The sequence below is a fragment of the Blennius ocellaris genome, assembly GCF_963422515.1.
Source record: "Blennius ocellaris genome assembly, chromosome: 4".
Lineage (NCBI taxonomy): Eukaryota > Metazoa > Chordata > Actinopteri > Blenniiformes > Blenniidae > Blennius > Blennius ocellaris.
In genome coordinates this window covers 61469-84262 of record NC_137653.1, presented here as the reverse complement: position 1 = coordinate 84262, position 22794 = coordinate 61469, and the positions used below count along the sequence as shown (strand labels likewise).

The following is a 22794-nucleotide window of genomic DNA, read 5'->3' as shown; positions in this document are numbered from 1 at the left end:
CATTTGTTATGCAGGTGAATCATTTTACCCACTCATATATATATATATATAAATATAAATATAAATAAATATATGTTGTTTCACTGGTCCGACACTCGGGATTAAATCCGACCCTGGAACTGATTTTTCCCAACACGTTCATTCTTTTAATAGTGAACTAATGTTAATAAACCTTTTTGCGTTTTTAAACTGAAGCATTAAGTCACTTTGTTTTTTTTAACCAAAAGCTGCAACGTAAATAATGAAAATCTAAAAAAAGGAAAAACAAATAGGAATATCGTGTGATATTACGGAGCAGAGATACTTTATTGATGATTATTCAAGGTTTTAACAAATATTTTAGTTGCTTTTAATCACAAATATCTGGAAGTGTGTTTAGGTGTTTGGTGGCGTTACACTTCAAAATAAAATAAAGAGTCAAAGTCAAGTCTTCAGAGAAAAGTGAAGGTTTCTGCATCTGGTCAGTTTGCTGCCGTTCTTACCTGTTTTTGTTTTTTAACAAAATCAACCATCAAATACTATAAAACAATAAATCTCTAAGAGGTAATACTTAAAAATGCACCTTTACAAAATAAATCTTCACTTTTATATCCAATTCAAAGGTTAAAAATGTAAATAAAACTGTGAATGTAAACACAGATGTAATTATTGTTGAAAGCGTCACCCTCGGAGGCGAGAAGTTTATTAAAACCTCTGGATAGAAGATCTTGTGTCTCAGCGCAAAAAGTTCAATTAAAAGTTACGACCTGAAGCTAAAAAAAAGCAATAATGAATGATGGTGCTGAACCTTCTGTTCCTTCTGTGTTTCACTAGGAAGCATCGGAGTCATGACCGTAGTACTGCAGAAACCTGCAACCAGCGCCGTCCTTCTACTTCCATTGTTCCTCCTGACGGACGTCAACAATCCATAAATAGCCTATAATGCCGGCATGGACGGTAACGGAGGCTAGCTTACAGCTAGCAGAACACGGCTATCTCGCCACAAGCACTACCAAGTGTAGCGCCGCTAGCGACGGTAGCTAGCAGCTTGTAGGGACATCGGACGTCCTCCGACGTTACGTCGGCCGAGTCATGGTTAGCGTTAGCTCAACGACGCTGCGGTCGTTTCCCGGTGAAACAATACCAGACCGGCGTTTGCTAGCGTAGCATCACGATCCACTACGAGGAAGTTAGTTCACCAATGAACGTCGACTGACGGAGGCGAGGCGACGTCCGTTAGCATCGTCCGTTAGCATCGTCCTCAATTCCAGAATATAATCACCTGAACAATCGTAAAAATTATTGTTTTTAAACCCTCGGCCCCAGTAGTTCGTCCTCCGGGCCACAGGAGGGCGCCGGCGCCTCATTTAGTGACGAAACCACACAGAGAACTATTAAATAAACATGAACAAAATGTAGAGAAGCGACGTTCCAGTGGTTCCTGATGAGGAACCAGATGTTCTCAGGGGAGAGTCTCAACTGTTAAACTACCGATCTGCAGGAGGAAACGAGAAAACGAGCGCCAGTCGAACTGCTACGGGTCGGCCATGTTGGTTTACTGGGGGGGGGGGGGGGGGGGGGGGCAGGATCAGGCTTCCTGGCCTCCAGAGTCTCTGAATCTTTCCACCTGGAGAGCCGGAGTCTGAAAACTTCAACACGTCACTGATCAATCAATTCTCCTGACGCTCATAAAGCATCAGTGTGATAGAAGAAAGAAATGCACTTTAAATAACAAAATGTGCCATTAAGGTGTGTAAAAATAGGCTCCGTTGCCACGTCCATGTCTCAACCTGAAGGTAAACTCATCTCAGGTCTCATCGGTGGCCAAAGTCTCAACACGACATGAGAACCTGATCTGAGACTGAAACATTCACCAGGGAATGTTCTCCAGCATGAACAGTAATCCTTATGATCACATCTACATTAGAACGTTGTTATTAACGAAGGGTAAAGCTCCACAGGAGGGGCCAGTGAGCAAAGTGGGCGCAGGTCAGATTCCCCACGACACCAAAACACCGGCGTCGTTTAAACGAACCTCAAAATGAGGAAAGTCGTCCTGAGAGTCGTTCTGATCAACGTGCTCGTCTTCTAGTTTTACTCCATTTGTCCCGTGGAGCCCGGCTGAACCCCGACGAGCCTCCGCCTGCACCAGCAGGTGAGGCGGGCGACGAGCCTCCGCCTCCACCAGCAGGTGAGGCGGGCGACGAGCCTCCGCCTCCACCAGCAGGTGAGGCGGGCGACGAGCCTCCGCCTCCACCAGCAGGTGAGGCGGGCGACGAGCCTCCGCCTCCACCAGCAGGTGAGGCGGGCGACGAGCCTCCGCCTCCACCAGCAGGTGAGGCGGGCGACGAGCCTCCGCCTCCACCAGCAGGTGAGGCGGGCGACGAGCCTCCGCCTCCACCAGCAGGTGAGGCGGGGGACGAGCCTCCGCCTCCACCAGCAGGTGAGGCGGGCGACGAGCCTCCGCCTCCACCAGCAGGTGAGGCGGGCGACGAGCCTCCGCCTCCACCAGCAGGTGAGGCGGGCGACGAGCCTCCGCCTCCACCAGCAGGTGAGGCGGGCGACGAGCCTCCGCCTCCACCAGCAGGTGAGGCGGGCGACGAGCCTCCGCCTCCACCAGCAGGTGAGGCGGGCGACGAGCCTCCGCCTCCACCAGCAGGTGAGGCGGGGGACGAGCCTCCGCCTCCACCAGCAGGTGAGGCGGGCGACGAGCCTCCGCCTCCACCAGCAGGTGAGGCGGGCGACGAGCCTCCGCCTCCACCAGCAGGTGAGGCGGGCGACGAGCCTCCGCCTCCACCAGCAGGTGAGGCGGGCGTTTGAGCGTTGCTCAAGGGCCCACAGAAGGCACCGGGATTTGAACCACAACACTAAAGGTGTGAACGTGAGTGTGTGATCGTCTGTCTCTGTGTTTGTCCTGTGGATGACTGGAAACCTGTCCAGGTCAACCTGACCTCACCTGTCCAGGTGCATCCTGTCCTCACCTGTCCTCACCTGTCCAGGTGCATCCTGTCCTCACCTGTCCTCACCTGTCCAGGTCAACCTGTCCTCACCTGTCCAGGTGCATCCTGTCCTCACCTGTCCAGGTCAACCTGTCCACGTGCATCCTGTCCTCAACTGTCCTCCCTGTCCAGGTGAACCTGTCCTCAACTGTCCAGGTGTCCCCTGTCCTCAGCCCCCCCAGAAGGCAGGTGGGTGGAGGAAGTATTTGTCCTCCATACTGCAGTTCTTCTCATCCTACATCTTCTCAGGTAAACCAGTTCAGTTCCAGGACGGAAACATCGAGTCAAACATCTTTAACCCCTGCCCTCTGTCTGTGGGGGGGGGGGGGGGGGGGGGCAGGTGACGTGGGGGACTACAGGGGGGGCTGCCATGACTCATTCCATCCCATAATACACACCTGGAGGCAGTTTCCAGCAGAACAGACCAGCTTCTGGAGGTCCCCCCCCCTGTGGTGCAGCCCGGCTCCTCCCCCCTTTGTTGGAGGGGTGCTGCACCTGGCCAGGTTGGGGGGGGGGGGGGGGGCAGGACATCCCATAATATTCTCCTGGTTTAGCAGGAGCTATGGAGGCGAGGAGGTTTTCTGGGGTTCTGGGGGGAGGAGGGGAGGGGGGGGGGTAAGTCTCCCTCCTGTGGGCTCTCTGCCTTTGTTGACCAGGGTGCTGCACCTGGCCAGGTGAGGGGGGTGGGGGGGGGGGGGGGGGGTCGACCGAATCCATCCCATAATAAACACCTGGTTTGCAGGCGCGACGAGGCTAACGGCTCAGTGGAGGTTTTCTGGAGGTTTTAGGGTGTTTTCTGGGGGGGGGGTCCGGGGGGGCTCTCCCCCCTGGAGCCCCCCCGGAGGAGCGCTAGCGGACGCAGCAGCTAGCCCGGCTAGCCGCAGCCCCGCAGAGCCTCCCGGATTCCCACAAGTTGGAGCCTCCGCCATGAGGCCGGGGAGGAGGACAAGTTCCCGGGGGGGGAGAGGAGGACGAGGAGCCCGGGAGCCCCCGGGCTGCACGCGCCGGCCGCGGGGGGGACGGGACGGAGACACCGTGTCCTCCCCCCCCCCCCTCCCCCCCCCACTCCCCAGCTAGCTCCGGAGCTACCGCGCTAGCTGCCTCCGCTAGCCCGGTAATGTCACCGCATCGGCGGGGTGTAAATACGTTAAAGCAGCCCGCCGCTCGCACGTGCGGACAGCCTGGAAAAAAGTCCTTTCTCCGCGGACAAACCCTCCCCGGCTCCCCGCTCACCTGCTGCGGCCGCCGCGCGCCTCGCTTCACCGGCCGGGCATCACCCGGGCAGCCCAACAACACTGGCGCTTTTTATTTCCAAGGACACAAAATCGCCATGACAGTTTAGAAAAATGCATAAAAAATTAGCAGGCAGGGGAGGGAGGGGGGAGATGAGGGGGGGGGAGGAGGAGGAGGAGGAGGGAGGAAGAGGAGGGAGGAGGAGGAGGAGGAGGAGGGAGGAAGAGGAGGAGGAGGAGGAGGAGGAGGAGGAACTCAGGATCTATTTAATCCACATAAAGCCGGCGGCTCGCGGCACTCCATTCAGCACGCCGGTGTCCTGCACCGTTTTGTCACCCGGTCCAGTCTAGACGCCGCGCGCGCACGCAGGCACGCACGCGCACGCACTCACAAAAGACCCGCGCCGCATCCAAAAAGTTAAAGGGCGCTTCTTTACCTAAAATGGCCACTGCAGCAGCCAAAACACAGCGCTTCTCTTTCTTTTTTTCTTTTTTTCCCTCCCTTCTTTTTTTTTTTTTTTTTTTTTTGATCCGGTGGAAGTTTGGCGGCCGCAGCCAGCAGAACCTCCGCGGGATCCAGCCTCGCAGGGTTTTTTTTTTTTTTTCCATTGGCCGCGGCGGCGCGCTGCGCGGGCCCCCGCGCGCGCGCCTCTCCATTGGCCCCGCAGCTGTCAGGGCAGGGAGGCGCGCGCGCGGGAGGCGCCGGGCGCTCCGGGGGCGTCCGGGAGCCGCCGCCGTGCCATTGTGGTGCCACTGCGTGTTTGTGTGTCCCCCCCCCGCCCCCCCCGCAGCGGCTTCACGCGCACGCGGCCTGGAAGGTGGAGGTGTCCGTGCGCTTCACTTACCGCATGCAGGGAAACGCGTCTCGCTGCTGTGGCGGACGGGAGGAGGGAAGCGGGCGGCGTTCAGCCTCGACCCCCCCGGTGCGGCGCCCCCGACGGGTTTTACATTTGTCCTCCGCCAATCATGTCGCTCTCCACTCCTCCATCACCGCGGGTCTGAAGGGCGGAAGGAGAGAAAGAAAGGAGACATTCCACGTCTTGTGCAGATCAGGTTGCGTCTCCCGGATGTTCCGCCCGTTTGCAGGACTTCAAATGACCAGATGTGAAGCTGCTGCGCCTTTTTCCTTTCTTTTTATTTTTCTTTTTCTTTCCGTCGACATCAAGTCCTCCTTCCTCCGGACGGGTTTTATTCTGGAGGACCAGACCTGCTGAGGACCAGACCTGCTGAGGACCAGACCTGGAGGACCAGACCTACTGAGGACCAGACCTGCTGAGGACCAGACCTGCTGAAGACCAGACCAGACCTACTGAGGACCAGACCTGGAGGACCAGACCTGCTGAGGACCAGACCTACTGAGGACCAGACCTGGAGGACCAGACCTGCTGAGGACCAGACCTACTGAGGACCAGACCTGGAGGACCAGACCAGACCTGCTGAGGACCAGACCTGCTGAGGACCAGACCTGCTGAAGACCAGACCAGACCTACTGAGGACCAGACCTGCTGAGGACCAGACCTACTGAGGACCAGACCTGGAGGACCAGACCAGACCTACTGAGGACCAGACCTGCTGAGGACCAGACCTACTGAGGACCAGACCTGCTGAGGACCAGACCTGCTGAGGACCAGACCTACTGAGGACCAGACCTGGAGGACCAGACCAGACCTACTGAGGACCAGACCTGCTGAGGACCAGAACAGACCAGACCAAAACAGAACAAAACAAAACAAAACAGACCCAAACAGAACAAAACAAAACAAAACAAAACAAAACAGACCCAAACAGAACAAAACAAAACAAAACAGACCCAAACAGAACAAAACAAAACAAAACAAAACAAAACAGACCCAAACAGAACAAAACAAAACAAAACAAAACAAAACAGACCCAAACAGAACAAAACAAAACAAAACAAAACAAAACAGACCCAAACAGAACAAAACAAAACAAAACAGACCCAAACAGAACAAAACAAAACAAAACAGACCCAAACAGAACAAAACAAAACAAAACAGACCAAAACAAAACAAAACAAAACAGACCCAAACAGAACAAAACAAAACAAAACAAAACAGACCCAAACAAAACAAAACAAAACAGACCCAAACAGAACAAAACAGACCAAAACAAAACAAAACAAAACAGACCCAAACAGAACAAAACAAAACAAAACAAAACAGACCCAAACAGAACAAAACAAAACAAAACAAAACGGAACAAAACAAAACAGACCAACTCTCCACATTCATCAGCACAGGCTTCAGAAATGTGGACTTTCATTCATCCATCCATTCATTCATCCATTCATCCATCCATCCATTCATTCATTCATCCATCCATCCATTCATTCATTCATCCATCCATTCATTCTTTCATCAGACTCGGTTCTTCAAAGAAGAATGACATTTGTCATTTTTCATCTATAAATAAAAGTTGAATTAAAAGTTAAATATAAACTTCTGTAAACACCCTTTTTTCTGTTTATCCCTGAATTCTGTAACTTTGATTTAACTTTCTCCTCCCGGCTGTTCTTTTAACTTCTATTTGTTGTGAGTGGATTAATTACCACAACGTCCTCCTGGGATCAATAAAGTACTTCCATCCGTCGATTCTCAATCAAATCCGTTTTAAAATGAGAAGGATTAAAGATTGTTGCGTCTATGAACTAATTCTACTTTACTTGTTGAGTCTTCCTTCTACATCGTCGTGTTATACAATATATAAATACATACTGGGATGAAAATATTCCGTTAATGTTGAACCTGAAACGTCAAATCAAATCAAAATGAACTTGAATGTTGTTTAAAATATCACGACTCATTCAGGACGAATCTAAACAAAGAAGTTTCACCATCAACACAAACCACTTGTAGATAATCTGTTCCAAATAAATACATTAGATTTCATGGACATGCACATATACAAAAATAAACTATCTACATCCACGTTTTCACACGTATGTAGAAATACGTGTGTGTAATTCTACATACGTGTGAAAACAAGGAGCAGGAAAGTTTCTCCACAACAATAATACATTATTATATACTATCTATCATGATACTTTAAACAATATAGATGATCAATAATAAGTTATTATATATGATCTATCATGATACTTTAAACAATATAGATGATCAATAATAATAAGTTATTATATATGATCTATCATGACTGTTTAAACACTACAGACGATCAGAGTCACTTCAACAGTTAAAACGTTAAAATGAACTGATCATGAAGAAAAATCTGACTGATGGAAAAGAGAAGTTCTACTTCTAGTTTTCTATGTTTTCTATTATAAAACCTCATCGTGTCGTTCTGCTGTCGTTTTTACCGTCGACCGAGAACTGATGTTTTGTTTTTATTTATTTGTCTGTTTGTTTGTTTGTTTGTATTTGACCCTCATTGTCTCTGAACAAGTACAAGGGGTACCTCCAGAGTACCTCCAGAGTACCTCCAGAGTACCTCCAGGGTACCTCCGTACCTCCAGAGTACCTCCGTACCTCCAGAGTACAAGTCAATACACACCTGTGGTACATCTTTTGAAAAAATCTGAAAAGTTGAAATTTTCAGAGGGAAAGAAGAAAAATTCAGGGATAAACCGAAAATGTTTTTTTTAAAGAACAAGTACAAGAAGGAGTACTAACCTTTAGCGAGTACCGATAGGAGTACGAGTACTTACTAAACGCCATCAAGCCCAATTGAAACGATACGTCAGAAAACGACGGCGTCTCCGGAGTTTGACTTCTTTCGTAGTTTGAACACGTCAGTGACATCACGTCAGTGACATCACGTCAGTGACATCACGTCAGTGACATCACGTCAGTGACATCACGTCAGTGACATCACGTCAGTGACATCAGAGTCCTGGAGAAGGGGAGGGTTACCTGGGAGTACCACTGCACTGCACTGCACTGCACAAAAGACAACGACTAAACAAAACCTGACGAGGCGCTCAGACAGACGTCACATGACCAGAGACTCCAGAGCGCCGCTGGCAGCCATGTTGGCTCGGTGCTCTGGTCCGGGCCTGTTGCCATGGTAACCACTGCTGAGTGCTGCTGTGAAAGAGGCTGCAGCACATTTCCATCAACGTGGAGGGTAGTTAGTTAGGGTAGGTTAGTAAGGGTTAGTTACCGTTGGTTAGGGTTAGCTACCGTTAGTTAGGGTTAGTTGCCGTTAGTTAGGATTAGTTACCGTTAGCTAGGGTTAGTTGCTGTTAGTTAGGCTTAGTTACCGTTAGTTAGGATTAGTTACTGTTAGTTAGGGTTAGTTACCATTAGTTAGGGTTAGTAAGGATTAGTTACCATTAGTTAGGGTTAGTTACCATTAGTTAGGGTTAGTTACCGTTAGTTACCGTTAGTTAGGATTAGTTACCATTAGTTAGGGTTCGTTACCATTAGTGAGGATTAGTTAAGATTAGTGAGGATTAGTTACCATTCAGATTAGTTACCGTTAGTGAGGATTAGTTAAGGTTAGTTAGGATTAGTTACATTAGTTAGGGTTATTGAGGATTAGCTAGGGTTAGTAAGGGTGAGTTAGGGTTAGTTAGCATTAGTTAAGGTTAGTTAGGATTAGTTACCGTTAGATACGATTAGTTAGGGTTATTGAGGGTTAGTAAGGGTGAGTTAGGGTTAGTTAGGATTAGTTAAGGTTAGTTAGGATTAGTTACTGTTAGTTACGATTAGTTAGGATTATTGAGGATTAGTTAGGGTTAGTAAGGGTGAGTTAGGATTAGTTAAGGTTAGTTAGGGTTAGTGAGGGTTAGGGTTTGTTTTAACTGAGTGAACGGTGAGCAGAGGACATGAGGAATGTTCGATCGTCACCGTTCAGTGGAGAGTTTGTGCTTCAGATCAGCTCCACAGGGAAACGACAACAAAATGTGTTTTCTTCTTCCTTCATTTTAGTTTCAGTTTCAGAGGAAAAAGAACGACAGAGACTCGTTTGGTCCAGAAGTTTGTCCCTCAGTGGAGAACAGGACTGATTGGCACCACATGGCCAGCAGGGGGCGCCATGCTGCAGTGGAGAACAGGAGTCAGTAGCACCACATGGCCAGCAGGGGGCGCCATGCTGCAGTGGAGAACAGGAGTCAGTAGCACCACCTGGCCAGCAGGGGGCGCCATGCTGCAGTGGAAGAGAACCATACCGACCACTGCTCTGATCAGCACTTTAAATACATTTCTAAGTAGGAAACTCTGATCCACGTCACATGCAGTAGAAATATAAACACTTTATCTAGTTTCTAGATAGAAAAACAGAACTAGAACAAGAAGAACAACCCATGAAACATTATTAGAACCCGGTTCTGACTGATCCTCTGTTATCGTCATCAAGTTGTTCTTTAAAAGCTCACATTGATTCACGTTCAACTCCTGGTTCTCAGTGCTGCCCCCCAGAGGCCAACAGCTGTTCTACACTCCTGGTTCTCAGTGCTGCCCCCCAGAGGCCAACAGCTGTTCTACACTCCTGGTTCTCAGTGCTGCCCCCCAGAGGCCAACAGCTGTTCTACACTCCTGGTTCTCAGTGCTGCCCCCTGGAGGCCCACAGCTGTTCTACACTCCTGGTTCTGAGTGCTGCCCCCCAGAGGCCAACAGCTGTTCTACACTCCTGGTTCTGAGTGCTGCCCCCCAGAGGCCAACAGCTGTTCTACACTCCTGGTTCTGAGTGCTGCCCCCCAGAGGCCAACAGCTGTTCTACAGCAGCCGTGTCGTTGTGGTCTTAGATTTCCAACCAGCAGGAACGACCTCCACCTCCACCACCATCTCCTCCACCTCCACCTCCACCTCCACCACCACCTCCACCTCCACCTCGACACAACATGGCTCCATGTCAGTGATTATACATATATATATATGATTTAATCCCAAACTCAAAATGAGGTGATTTAAGTTAATAAATTAAACTAGTTAAAATCAAATTGGTCCTCGCAAAAACATTAATGGTGCATGCGCACACACACGCACACACACACACACACACACACACACACATGTGGCAGACATAGATAAGGAGAAAGAGACGTCCTGTGTGTCTGGAGGCTCCACTCCCTCCTCACACACTCGCCGTGACAGCTGACAGTGTGTGTGTGTGTGTGTGTGTGTGTGTGTGTGTGTGTGTGTGTGATTCTGAGGCCACGTTTAACAGCTGATAATTCTCTCTATGTTTAAATAATCATCTTCACTCACATCCACCAGTTCACAGCTGCTTTGATCAGCCAGACCTGTAGGGGGCAGTGCAGTATTATGTAGTATTATACACCACAGTATTTCACAATACTCAGGCAGTGCAGTATTATAGGTCTCTACTCCGTCTCCACTCATTGTGATGAGAATATTCATATAATGATAATATAATGAATATATTCATTATAACCTTTGTCAGTTTTCAGTTTTTCCCCATGTGATGTCATGAAGGGAAGAATCTGTGAATGGCCTGTGAGGGAGAGGACTCACACTCACAGCTGGTTAGTAGGTTGGCTAGTAGGTTGGTAATAACTCAACAACTTGTGGACCGAATTTGATGAAAACTAACAGAGGATGGGAAAAGAAGTGATTTAGTTTTGGTGATTCTCTCTCTCTCTCTTTCTCTCTCTTTCTCTCTCTCTGAGTTCAACATGCCCCTCAGCAAGTGGAGCAACGGGGGGATGGGAAGAAAGAGAGAAAGCGAGAGAGAGAGAGAGAAAGAGAGAGAGATTTACAGCTCAGGTCGAGTAGAAGAAGAAGAAAGACAAGAACAACAAAAAGAAAGTAAACTGAAGGAGGAGAAGAAGAAGGTTCAGAGGAATGTTGGAAGGTCAATTAAAACAACTTTAGAAAAAAGAGGAAAAGAAATGACAAAACACAAAGAAAGGGGGAGAGATAATAAAGAGGAAGAAAGTAGTTCAGAGGGAGAGGAAGGAGCAAAGAAAGAATGGAATGAATGAGGTGAAGAAAGAAGCGAGGGAAGGCTGAAGGTGACGGAGGAGAAGCATTGAGCGACAGATGGAGGGATGGAGGAAGAGTGAGAAGAGAAGAGAAAGAAAACTTAGCTAGCTGCAGATATGGAGGGAGAGAGGGAGCGAGGGAGGGAGAGAGAGAGAGAGGGAGGCACTGAAAGAGGAGAGGAGAGCAGGAAAGGGAGTGGCGAGAGAGAGAGAGAGAGAGGGAGAGAGAGAGAGAGAGTGCGAGAGAGAGCAGAGGGAACGGAGGGGGGAAAGAAAATGAGTGTGTGAGAGCAGAGAGGAGAAGAAGAGGAGAAGAAGAAGAAGAAGAGGAGGAGGAGAAGTGAGGAGAAGAAAAGAGCAAAAAGAAAGTGGATTCATTTCGTCTGGTTGAGAAACTGAGCTGGACTGAAGCTATCAGCAGGGAGCAGACACACACACACACACACACACACACACACACACACACACACACACACACACACACACACACACACACACACACACACACACACACACACACACACACACACACACACACTGGACAGCGGGTGGAGGCTCCTCCACCCTTCAGGTTAGTGAAACATTTAAAAGCTTCGAATGTTTTAATTCCTGCTTGTTTTTCCACAAACTGTTTTCTGGACGTTCATTTTCGGTTTTTTATCTGTTTTTAATTTTAATTTGATAGATTATCTGTTTAAAGAAACTAATTTAGCATTGAAGTATTTATATTTAGCATTTTGATGCTATAATGGTAAAACATATCATTGCTCTATTCATAATAAGGGTTATATTTGATCGTTTCTATATTTTAACCTGTTGAATGTCACAGTTTATCATTTGTTTTGCAAAATGTCCTCATTTTAATGCTTTTCAGCGTTTTGATGCTAAAAATTCACTTATTTATTTAAATGCTAGATGTTTAATACAAAGTGCTAAAAATTCAGCATTTTAAATCTGCATTGACATTAATCTAATTAGAATTTAGCATCATGATGCTACAATGCTAAAAACGTAGCATCTCAAAGCTACAATAGCCTTAATTCAACATTTATCTAATCAAATGTAGCTTTTTAATCCAAAATGTCAACATTTTAATACAAAGTTTCCGTACTTAAATGCAAAAAACCTCCTAATTTAACATTTTACTGCCAAATGTTCACATTTTGAGGCAGATTTTTTAAATTTTAATGTGAAAAAACACAAAGCGTAGCGGCAGATGAAAACAGGCTGGAGAACCACAGTTTAAAGGTTCTGCCCTTTTTTGTTCTGCTTTTATTTTGTCAGGTTTCCTTCAGGTAGAAGGTGCTTCCTGTTTGTTCTGCTTTTATTTTGTCAGGTTTCTTTCAGGTAGAACGTGTTTCCTGTTTGTTCTGCTTTTATTTTGTCAGGTTTCCTTCAGGTAGAAGGTGTTTCCGTTTGTTCTGCTTTTATTTTGTCAGGTTTCCTTCAGGTAGAAGGTGTTTCCGTTTGTTCTGCTTTTATTTTGTCAGGTTTCCTTCAGGTAGAAGGTGTTTCCTGTTTGTTCCTGTGACTTCACAGCTCAGATGTTGGGTTTTCTTAAACGATGTTGTTGCGCTGGGTTCTAGAGCGGCGGCTCCGGGTTCCTCTGTTCCACCGGTTCTCCTCCTGATGCTGCAGAACAGCTGCTTTTATTCTGACGTCCACTTTATTTTAGAACATAAACCTTCAACAGAATTTAAAAAAAAAGCAGTAACATGATTCTTCTTGTAGAAACTTTGGCTGAACTCATTCCACTGTGTGGTGAGAACATGAGAACATGAGAGCAGGAGAACATGAGAGCATGAGAACATGAGAGCATGAGAACATGAGGGCAGGAGAACATGAGAGCATGAGAACATGAGAGCATGAGAACATGAGGGCAGGAGAACATGAGAGCATGAGAACTCAGTGCTGCTCTGACTTGTTCTCACATCTGTCTGCTACATAGAACCAGGAATGCCATCAGTTCCTCCATCAGTCCATCAGTTCCTCCATCAGTTCATCCGTTCCTCCATCAGTCCATCAGTTCCTCCATCAGTCCATCAGTTCCTCCATCAGTCCATCAGTTCCTCCATCAGTTCATCAGTTCCTCCATCAGTTCATCCGTTCCTCCATCAGTTCATCCGTTCCTCCATCAGTCCATCAGTTCCTCCATCAGTTCATCCGTTCCTCCATCAGTTCCTCCACCAGTCCATCAGTTCCTCCACCAGTTCCTCCATCAGTCCATCAGTTCCTCCATCAGTTCCTCCACCAGTCCATCAGTTCCTCCACCAGTCCATCAGTTCCTCCATCAGTTCCTCCACCAGTCCATCAGTTCCTCCACCAGTTCCTCCATCAGTCCATCAGTTCCTCCATCAGTTCCTCCACCAGTCCATCAGTTCCTCCACCAGTCCATCAGTTCCTCCATCAGTCCATCAGTTCCTCCATCAGTTCCTCCATCAGTCCATCAGTTCCTCCATCAGTTCCTCCACCAGTCCATCAGTTCCTCCACCAGTCCATCAGTTCCTCCATCAGTTCATCAGTTCCTCCATCAGTTCATGAGTTCCTCCATCAGTTCCTCCATCAGTTCCTCCATCAGAGGTTTTTCTCTCAGTTTCTCATGAACCTCAGTTGGCAAACTGCCAGAGAAAACATCAACAACCAGTCGGGTCAGAATCTGCTGCTCACTGGGCCTCGGTGCTCGGTGTGTGTGTGTGTGTGTGTGTGTGTGTGTGTGTGTGTGTGTGTGTCTGTGTGTGTGTGTGTGTGTGTGTGTGTGTGTGTGTGTGTGTGTGTGTGTGTGTGTGTGTGTGTGTGTTATCACGTCCCAGCAGGAGGTCTACTGGTGTTTGCAGCTGATAGAGGAAGTCGTTGTTGTTGTTGTGTTCAGATAAGAGCTGAACTGAGTGACGAGATGAAGGCTTGACGAACGCAGATGAGGACAAACGTAGCATGTAGCATGTAGCATATAGAATGTAGCATGTGGCATATAGCATGTAGCATATAGCATCGCTGGTGTGGGAGCTGAAAGTCTGTAGCAGTGGAACCAGAAGAGATTGACTCACTGACCAGCTTCGTCCACCACGACTGTCTGGATAAACAACCAGCAGGTAAACAACCAGCAGGTAAACAACCAGCAGATAAACAACCAGCATGTAAACAACCAGCAGGTAAACAACCAGCAGGTAAACAACCAGCAGGTAAACAATAAGCAGATAAACAACAAACAACAACAGGACGGGAGGTTTTCTTCACGTCAGCATTTCTGTCTGCTGGTTGATGAAGAGAATCAGAGAAACATCGTGTTCCTCAACATGTCCAAACAAACTGTGTGTGTGTGTGTGTGTGTGTGTGTGTGTGTGTGTGTGTGTGTGTGTGTGTGTGTGTGTGTGTGTGTGTGTGTGTGTGTGTGTGTGTGTGTGTGTGTGTGTGTGTGTGTGTGTGTGTGTGTGTGTGTGTGTTCTCAGAGGAGTGGAGATGTTCACTCAGAGTTCATGTCAATAGATTGAAGGATTAAGTTACTGAGGAGTCTTTTAATGTGAAAAGCTGAGGCTAGCACACACAGCGGGGGGGGGGGGGTGGAGGGGGGCTGTAGGGGGGGTGGGGGTTGTCGGGGGGGGGGGGGGGGGGGTTCTGCACCAGGACAAACACATGAGAGAAGTGAGAGAACAAGCAGAGTGACGGGGAAACGAGGACTAGAAGGTTAAAGTCACAGTGGAGCTTTTTTCTGGGGTCTTGTTTACTGATGCATTCGGTTGTTGTTGTTTTGTTGTTGTTTTGTTGTTGTTGTTGTTGTTGTGACTTGTTGTTGTTGTTGTTGTTGTGCTGCTGGCCCCTGGGGGCCACCAGAGGATTCAAAGTGTTGCTAAAGCTCTGAGGTCGGAGGCAGACGTGGGGAGAAATGTTTAGTAAAGGGAGCAAACAGGAAGTGGGGGAGGGGGGGTCCAGGGGGTCTGGAGGGGGGGGGGGGGGGGGGGGGGGGGTCAGCAGACCCCTGTTAACATGTCTGCGAGGAGAATTCATCATAACGACACAGAAACGGCTTCAGTCGTCGTCACAAAGTGAATCAGTTTCAGTTTGTCAGCAAAACTTCAGATCAAAACAAGAATCAGCTTTAACTCGTTAAAGGTTCTGGTTCCAGAGCAGCTTTCCTGGTTCTCCTGGTTCTCCTGGTACAATGTTCTGGAATATTCGACAATATTGTCAAACTGCAGCTCAGATATAAGAAACTGAAAGTTTCTCATTCGATCTCGTCACAAACATCTAAAACAACAAGGAACCAGTAAACAGATCAACAAACAGCAGAAGATTCATGAGAAACAAAAACCCAGAACACAGTTTCCACTTGAAATGTGTAAACGAGCCTCAGACTAACAATGATGTCATCAATAACACATCATCACTTATTGCACCACGATCTGTCAGCGGAGCTTTTAAACTGAACAACGCGTCGCGTATTTCATCATTTAAAAACAAATATTACATTTCTAGGTTATAAAATCTCCTCCGATATTGTTCAGTTTCACCAACGTCTCTTTAAACATCTCAACGCGTCTTCTGTCACTTCTTCTATTCAATACGAGGGAGCTGCCCCGCCAAAATAAAACACGTCAGATCAACCTCAGTCGTCCTTTATGAGCCCAGAAGAACCAGAAGAACCAGAAGAGCCAGAAGAACCAGAAGAGCCAGAAGAGTCAGAAGAACCAGAAGAGCCAGAAGAACCAGAAGAGCCAGAAGAACCAGAAGAAGCAGAAGAGCCAGAAGAGCCAGAAGAACCAGAAGAGCCAGAAGAACCAGAAGAAGCAGAAGAACCAGAAGAACCAGAAGAGCCAGAAGAACCAGAAGAGCCAGAAGAACCAGAAGAACCAGAAGAACCAGAAGAGCCAGAAGAACCAGAAGAACCAGAAGAGCCAGAAGAACAAGAAGAGCCAGAAGAAGCAGAAGAACCAGAAGAGCCAGAAGAGCCAGAAGAACCAGAAGAGCCAGAAGAACCAGAAGAAGCAGAAGAACCAGAAGAACCAGAAGAGCCAGAAGAACCAGAAGAACCAGAAGAGCCAGAAGAACCAGAAGAACAAGAAGAGCCAGAAGAACCAGAAGAAGCAGAAGAACCAGAAGAACCAGAAGAGCCAGAAGAACCAGAAGAACCAGAAGAGCCAGAAGAACCAGAAGAGCCAGAAGAACCAGACCAAAGTTCAGCAGGCTGACGTAAAACAAGCTTTTTCTGCAGGACTGGTCATTCTCCCATAAGACGCTGCAGAACTCACAGGCCACGCCCCTCCCACCAGGCCACGCCCCCTCACAGCAGCCACACGTCTGTGAAGCTGCGTTGTAACTTTTCAGCTGCAGTTTCTCTGAACTGTTTCATAATAAAAGAGGGTTTTTGTACAAAGGTCTGGTTTTCCTGCAGGAACGGAGCCGCAGAGTTCAGAGTTCAGAGTTCAGAGTTCAGAGTTCAGAGTTCAGAGTTCAGAGTTTAGAGTTTAGAGTTTAGAGTTTAGAGTTTAGAGTTTAGAGTTTAGAGTTTAGAGTTTAGAGTTCAGAGTTCAGAGTTCAGAGTTCAGAGTTCAGAGTTCAGAGTTTAGAGTTTAGAGTTTAGAGTTTAGAGTTTAGAGTTTAGAGTTTAGAGTTTAGAGTTCAGAGTTCAGAGTTCAGAGTTCAGACTTCAGACTTCAGAGTTCAGAGTTCAGAGTTCAGAGTTTAGAGTTCAGACTTCAGACTTCAGACTTCAGAGTTTAGAGTTTAGAGTTTAGAGTTCAGACTTCAGACTTCAGAGTTTAGAGTTTAGAGTTCAGACTTCAGACTTCAGAGTTTAGAGTTTAGAGTTTAGAGTTTAGAGTTCAGACTTCAGAGTTCAGAGTTTAGAGTTTAGAGTTCAGAGTTCAGAGTTTCTTTTGCCATCGTCACAGTTAAAAGACGCTCCGGCTGCAGCGTGAACACACTGCATTCAACGGTCCCCGTGTGTGTGTGTGTGTGTGTGTGTGTGTGTGTGTGTGTGTGTGTGTGTGTGTGTGTGTGTGTGTGTGTGTGTGTGTGTGTCTGTGTGTGTAGGGTGTGTCAGGATTTTAAACATTGTTGAAGGCCAGCTGGGACGTCTCCGGTGTGTGTTGCTCAGGCGGTTCTACCGACGCGGCTCTAGATCTCGTGGTTACCATGGTTACCAAGGAGACTCTAAAACCACCGTTTCAAGTGAAAAGGCAGCGTTTCGCAAAACGTCTGCATCCACATGGCAACGTTCTGAAAACAACTTCACGTTTCAGTTCACCAGTTAGTTTACTGCTCTGTTTGTTTCCTGAGATCAAACGTTCTCGTCTCCTTCAGCTGCTGCAGGGTGTAGTACTTGCAGGGTGTAGTACTTGCAGGGTGCAGTACTTGCAGGGTGTAGTACTTGCAGGGTGCAGTACTTGCAGGGTGCAGTACTTGCAGGGTGTAGTACTTGTAGGGTGCAGTACTTGCAGGGTGTAGTACTTGCAGGGTGCAGTACTTGCAGGGTGTAGTACTTGCAGGGTGCAGGACTTGCAAGGTGCAGGACTTGCAGGGTGCAGTACTTGCAGGGTGCAGTACTTGCAGGGTGTAGTACTTGTAGGGTGCAGTACTTGCAGGGTGCAGTACTTGCAGGGTGCAGTACTTGCAGGGTGTAGTACTTGTAGGGTGCAGTACTTGCAGGGTGCAGTACTTGCAGGGTGCAGTACTTGCAGGGTGCAGTACTTGCAGGGTGTAGTACTTGTAGGGTGCAGTACTTGCAGGGTGCAGTACTTGCAGGGTGCAGTACTTGCAGGGTGTAGTACTTGCAGGGTGCAGTACTTGCAGGGTGCAGTACTTGCAGGGTGTAGTACTTGCAGGGTGTAGTACTTGCAGGGTGCAGTACTTGCAGGGTGTAGTACTTGCAGGGTGTAGTACTTGCAGGGTGCAGTACTTGCAGGGTGCAGTACTTGCAGGGTGTAGTACTTGCAGGGTGCAGTACTTGCAGGGTGTAGTACTTGCAGGGTGCAGTACTTGCAGGGTGCAGTACTTGCAGGGTGCAGGACTTGCAGGGTGTAGTACTTGCAGGGTGCAGTACTTGCAGGGTACAGTACTTGCAGGGTGTAGTACTTGCAGGGTGCAGTACTTGCAGGGTGTAGTACTTGCAGGGTGCAGTACTTGCAGGGTGCAGTACTTGCAGGGTGTAGTACTTGCAGGGTGCAGGACTTGCAGGGTGTAGTACTTGCAGGGTGCAGTACTTGCAGGGTGTAGTACTTGCAGGGTGTAGTACTTGCAGGGTGCAGTACTGGCAGGGTGTAGTACTTGCAGGGTGCAGTACTTGCAGGGTGCAGTACTTGCAGGGTGCAGGACTTGCAGGGTGCAGGACTTGCAGGGTGCAGTACTTGCAGGGTGTAGTACTTGCAGGGTGCAGTACTTGCAGGGTGCAGTACTTGCAGGGTGCAGTACTTGCAGGGTGCAGTACTTGCAGGGTATAGTACTTGCAGGGTGCAGTACTTGCAGGGTGTAGTACTTGCAGGGTGCAGTACTTGCAGGGTGCAGGACTTGCAGGGTGCAGTACTTGCAGGGTGCAGGACTTGCAGGGTGTAGTACTTGCAGGGTGCAGTACTTGCAGGGTGTAGTACTTGCAGGGTGTAGTACTTGCAGGGTGTAGTACTTGCAGGGTGTAGTACTTGCAGGGTGCAGTACTTGCAGGGTGCAGTACTTGCAGGGTGTAGTACTTGCAGGGTGCAGTACTTGCAGGGTGCAGTACTTGCAGGGTGTAGTACTTGCAGGGTGTAGTACTTGCAGGGTGCAGGACTTGCAGGGTGTAGTACTTGCAGGGTGTAGTACTTGCAGGGTGCAGTACTTGCAGGGTGTAGTACTTGCAGGGTGCAGTACTTGCAGGGTGTAGTACTTGCAGGGTGTAGTACTTGCAGGGTGCAGTACTTGCAGGGTGTAGTACTTACAGGGTGTAGTACTTGCAGGGTGCAGGACTTGCAGGGTGTAGTACTTGCAGGGTGCAGGACTTGCAGGGTGCAGTACTTGCAGGGTGCAGTACTTGCAGGGTGTAGTACTTGCAGGGTGCAGTACTTGCAGGGTGCAGTACTTGCAGGGTGTAGTACTTGCAGGGTGCAGTACAGGAGGTGACCTGGTGGGGCAGTAGAGGGCCAACACGCCTTTTCTCTGTTTGGGCGAGACGCCAGAGAAAACGCTGGAAAAACACGTTGCTGTTCGGAGGACTGAGTTCTTCTCCTTCTTCTCCTCCTCCTTCTCCTCCTTCTTCTCCTCCTCCTTCTTCTCCTCCTTCTTCTCCTTCTTCTCCTCCTCCTCCTCCTCCTCTTTCTTCTTTGTGTTCTCCTCCTCCTCCTCCTCCTCCTCCTCCTTCGTGTTTGTCTTCTTCTTCTCCTCCTCCCCTCCTCCTCCTCCTCCTCTTTCCTCCTCCTCCTTCTCCTCCTCCTTCTTCTTTGTCTTCTTCTTCTCCTCCTCTCTCCTCCTCCTCCTTCTTCTAATCCAGGAAACAACGGCTCTCTGAACATAACATATGAGTGACGTCACAGCTGTTTCCAGTAACGACTTTGACAACAGCTGGAAGAGTCGTTCCTCCGTCACAGGACTCAGACTCCACCCTGAGTCGTTCCTCCGTCACAGGACTCAGACTCCACCCTGAGTCGTTCCTCCGTCACAGGACTCAGACTCCACCCTGAGTCGTTCCTCCGTCACAGGACTCAGACTCCACCCTGAGTCGTTCTTCTCCGTCAGGCAGGATGTCGGTGAAGCTGCGGTTCCCCTCCCCCGACGGAGGGCCGGTCCCCAGGAGCCGCTCCTTCACCGGGTTCAGCTCCCTAGCAGGGCGACGGTGAGGATCGTGACCGTCGCCATGGTAACGGACTCCGACATGGAAATCGTTTCCTTGTCAACAGACCCTCGGGGTGCCGGCGCGATAGAGCGTCTTCCTCCTCTAATCCAGATTATAGAGCGTCTTCCTCCTCTAACACCAGATTATAGAGCATCTTCCTCCTCTAATCCAGATTATAGAGCATCTTCCTCCTCTAATCCAGATTATAGAGCATCTCCCTCCTCTAATCCAGATTATAGAGCATCTCCCTCCTCTAATCCAGATTATAGAGCATCTTCCTCCTCTAATCCAGATTATAGAGCATCTCCCTCCTCTAATCCAGATTATAGAGCATCTTCCTCCTCTAATCCAGATTATAGAGCATCTTCCTCCTCTAACACCAGATTATAGAGCATCTTCCCCCTCTAACACCAGATTATAGAGCATCTTCCTCCTCTAATCCAGATTATAGAGCATCTTCCTCCTCTAACACCAGATTATAGAGCATCTTCCTCCTCTAATCCAGATTATAGAGCGTCTTCCTCCTCTAACACCAGATTATAGAGCATCTTCCTCCTCTAACACCAGATTATAGAGCGTCTTCCTCCTCTAATCCAGATTATAGAGCATCTTCCTTCTCTAATCCAGATTATAGAGCATCTTCCTCCTCTAATCCAGATTATAGAGCATCTTCCTCCTCTAACACCAGATTATAGAGCATCTTCCTCCTCTAATCCAGATTATAGAGCGTCTTCGTCCTCTAACACCAGATTATAGAGCGTCTCCCTCCTCTAACACCAGATTATAGAGCGTCTTCCTCCTCTAATCCAGAGTATAGAGCATCTTCCTTCTCTAATCCAGATTATAGAGCATCTTCCCCCCTCTAACACCAGATTATAGAGCATCTTCCTCCTCTAACACCAGATTATAGAGCGTCTTCCTCCTCTAATCCAGATTATAGAGCATCTTCCTTCTCTAATCCAGATTATATCTTCTGAGGATGATGATGAAATGAAAAATTTTAAAGTAACAAAATATAATCACCTGTAAACTGGACCAATAATCTGGCACTGTGTGTGTGTGTGTGTGTGTGTGTGTGTGTGTGTGTGTGTGTGTGTTCCCAGGCCCCCCTCTCTGCGCTCTAAAGCCGTGGGGGGGGGGAAACCTCCCAGAATGCACGGCGCCCCCTGGGGGTCGGGGGTCCTGAGGTCTGTGCAGCCGGAGCAGGTGGACCGGATCTTCCAGGCTCTGCGTCGAGGACTGAAGTAAGACCTGGACCCAGACTACCAGACTACCAGACTACCCAGACTACCCAGACTACCCAGACTACCCAGACTACCCGACTACCCAGACTACCAGACTACCCAGACTACCCAGACTACCAGACGACCCAGACTACCAGACTACCCAGACTACCCAGACTACCAGACTACCACACTACCCAGACTACCAGACTACCCAGACTACCAGACGACCCAGACTACCAGACTACCAGACTACCCAGACTACCCAGACTACCAGACTACCAGACTACCCAGACTACCCAGACTACCAGACGACCCAGACTACCAGACGACCCAGACTACCCAGACTACCAGACTACCCAGACTACCCAGACTACCAGACTACCCAGACGACCCAGACTACCAGACTACCAGACTACCAGACTACCCAGACTACCAGACTACCAGACTACCAGACTACCAGACTACCCAGACTACCAGACTACCAGACTACCAGACTACCAGACTACCCAGACTACCAGACTACCAGACTACCAGACTACCCAGACTACCAGACTACCAGACGACCCAGACTACCAGACTACCCAGACTACCCAGACTACCAGACTACCCAGACGACCCAGACTACCAGACTACCCAGACTACCCAGACTACCAGACGACCCAGACTACCAGACGACCCAGACTACCAGACTACCCAGACTACCAGACTACCAGACTACCCAGACTACCAGACGACCAAGACTACCAGACTACCCAGACTACCAGACTACCCAGACTACCCAGACTACCAGACTACCCAGACTATCAGACTACCCAGACTACCCAGACTACCAGACGACCCAGACTACCAGACTACCCAGACTACCCAGACTACCAGACTACCAGACTACCCAGACTACCCAGACGACCCAGACTACCAGACTACCCAGACTACCCAGACTACCAGACTACCCAGACTACCCAGACGACCCAGACTACCAGACGACCCAGACTACCAGACTACCCAGACTACCAGACTACCCAGACTACCCAGACTACCAGACGACCCAGACTACCAGACTACCAGACTACCACACTACCCAGACTACCAGACTACCCAGACTACCAGACTACCAGACTACCCAGACTACCAGACTACCAGACTACCCAGACTACCAGACTACCCGACTACCAGACTACCCAGACTACCAGACTACCAGACTACCCAGACTACCAGACTACCAGACTACCAGACTACCCAGACTACCAGACTACCAGACTACCAGACTACCAGACTACCCAGACTATCAGACTACCAGACTACCCAGACTACCCAGACTACCAGACTACCCAGACTACCACACTACCCAGACTACCAGACTACCAGACTACCCAGACTACCCAGACTACCAGACTACCAGACTACCCAGACTACCAGACGACCCAGACTACCAGACGACCCAGACTACCAGACTACCCAGACTACCAGACTACCAGACTACCCAGACTACCAGACGACCCAGACTACCAGACTACCCAGACTACCAGACTACCCAGACTACCCAGACTACCAGACTACCCAGACTATCAGACTACCCAGACTACCCAGACTACCAGACGACCCAGACTACCAGACTACCCAGACTACCAGACGACCCAGA

General features: G+C 48.8%; 2 protein-coding genes across 3 annotated transcripts in view; one reads left to right on the top strand and one right to left on the bottom strand.

The window, feature by feature from the left end:
* chd6 (chromodomain helicase DNA binding protein 6) overlaps nt 1-4829 on the bottom strand; it is a 56481-nt gene extending 51652 nt beyond the window's left edge. The window contains exon 1 of one of the 2 annotated variants that reach the window (XM_080494984.1): nt 4648-4829. The gene's annotated coding sequence lies outside the window, so the exon portion shown is untranslated. Of the gene's footprint in view, nt 1-4211; nt 4327-4647 lie in introns of those variants that run through there. The other variant, XM_080494983.1, reaches the window with a different exon arrangement.
* Nucleotides 4830-11449: 6620 nt separating this feature from the next.
* ripor3 (RIPOR family member 3) overlaps nt 11450-22794 on the top strand; it is a 30219-nt gene continuing 18874 nt past the window's right edge. Inside the window, 3 exon segments of the mRNA XM_080495322.1 lie at nt 11450-11706; nt 19588-19929; nt 21033-21173. Coding sequence (XP_080351448.1) covers nt 19838-19929; nt 21033-21173 — 233 coding nt within the window. The 5' untranslated portion in view covers nt 11450-11706; nt 19588-19837.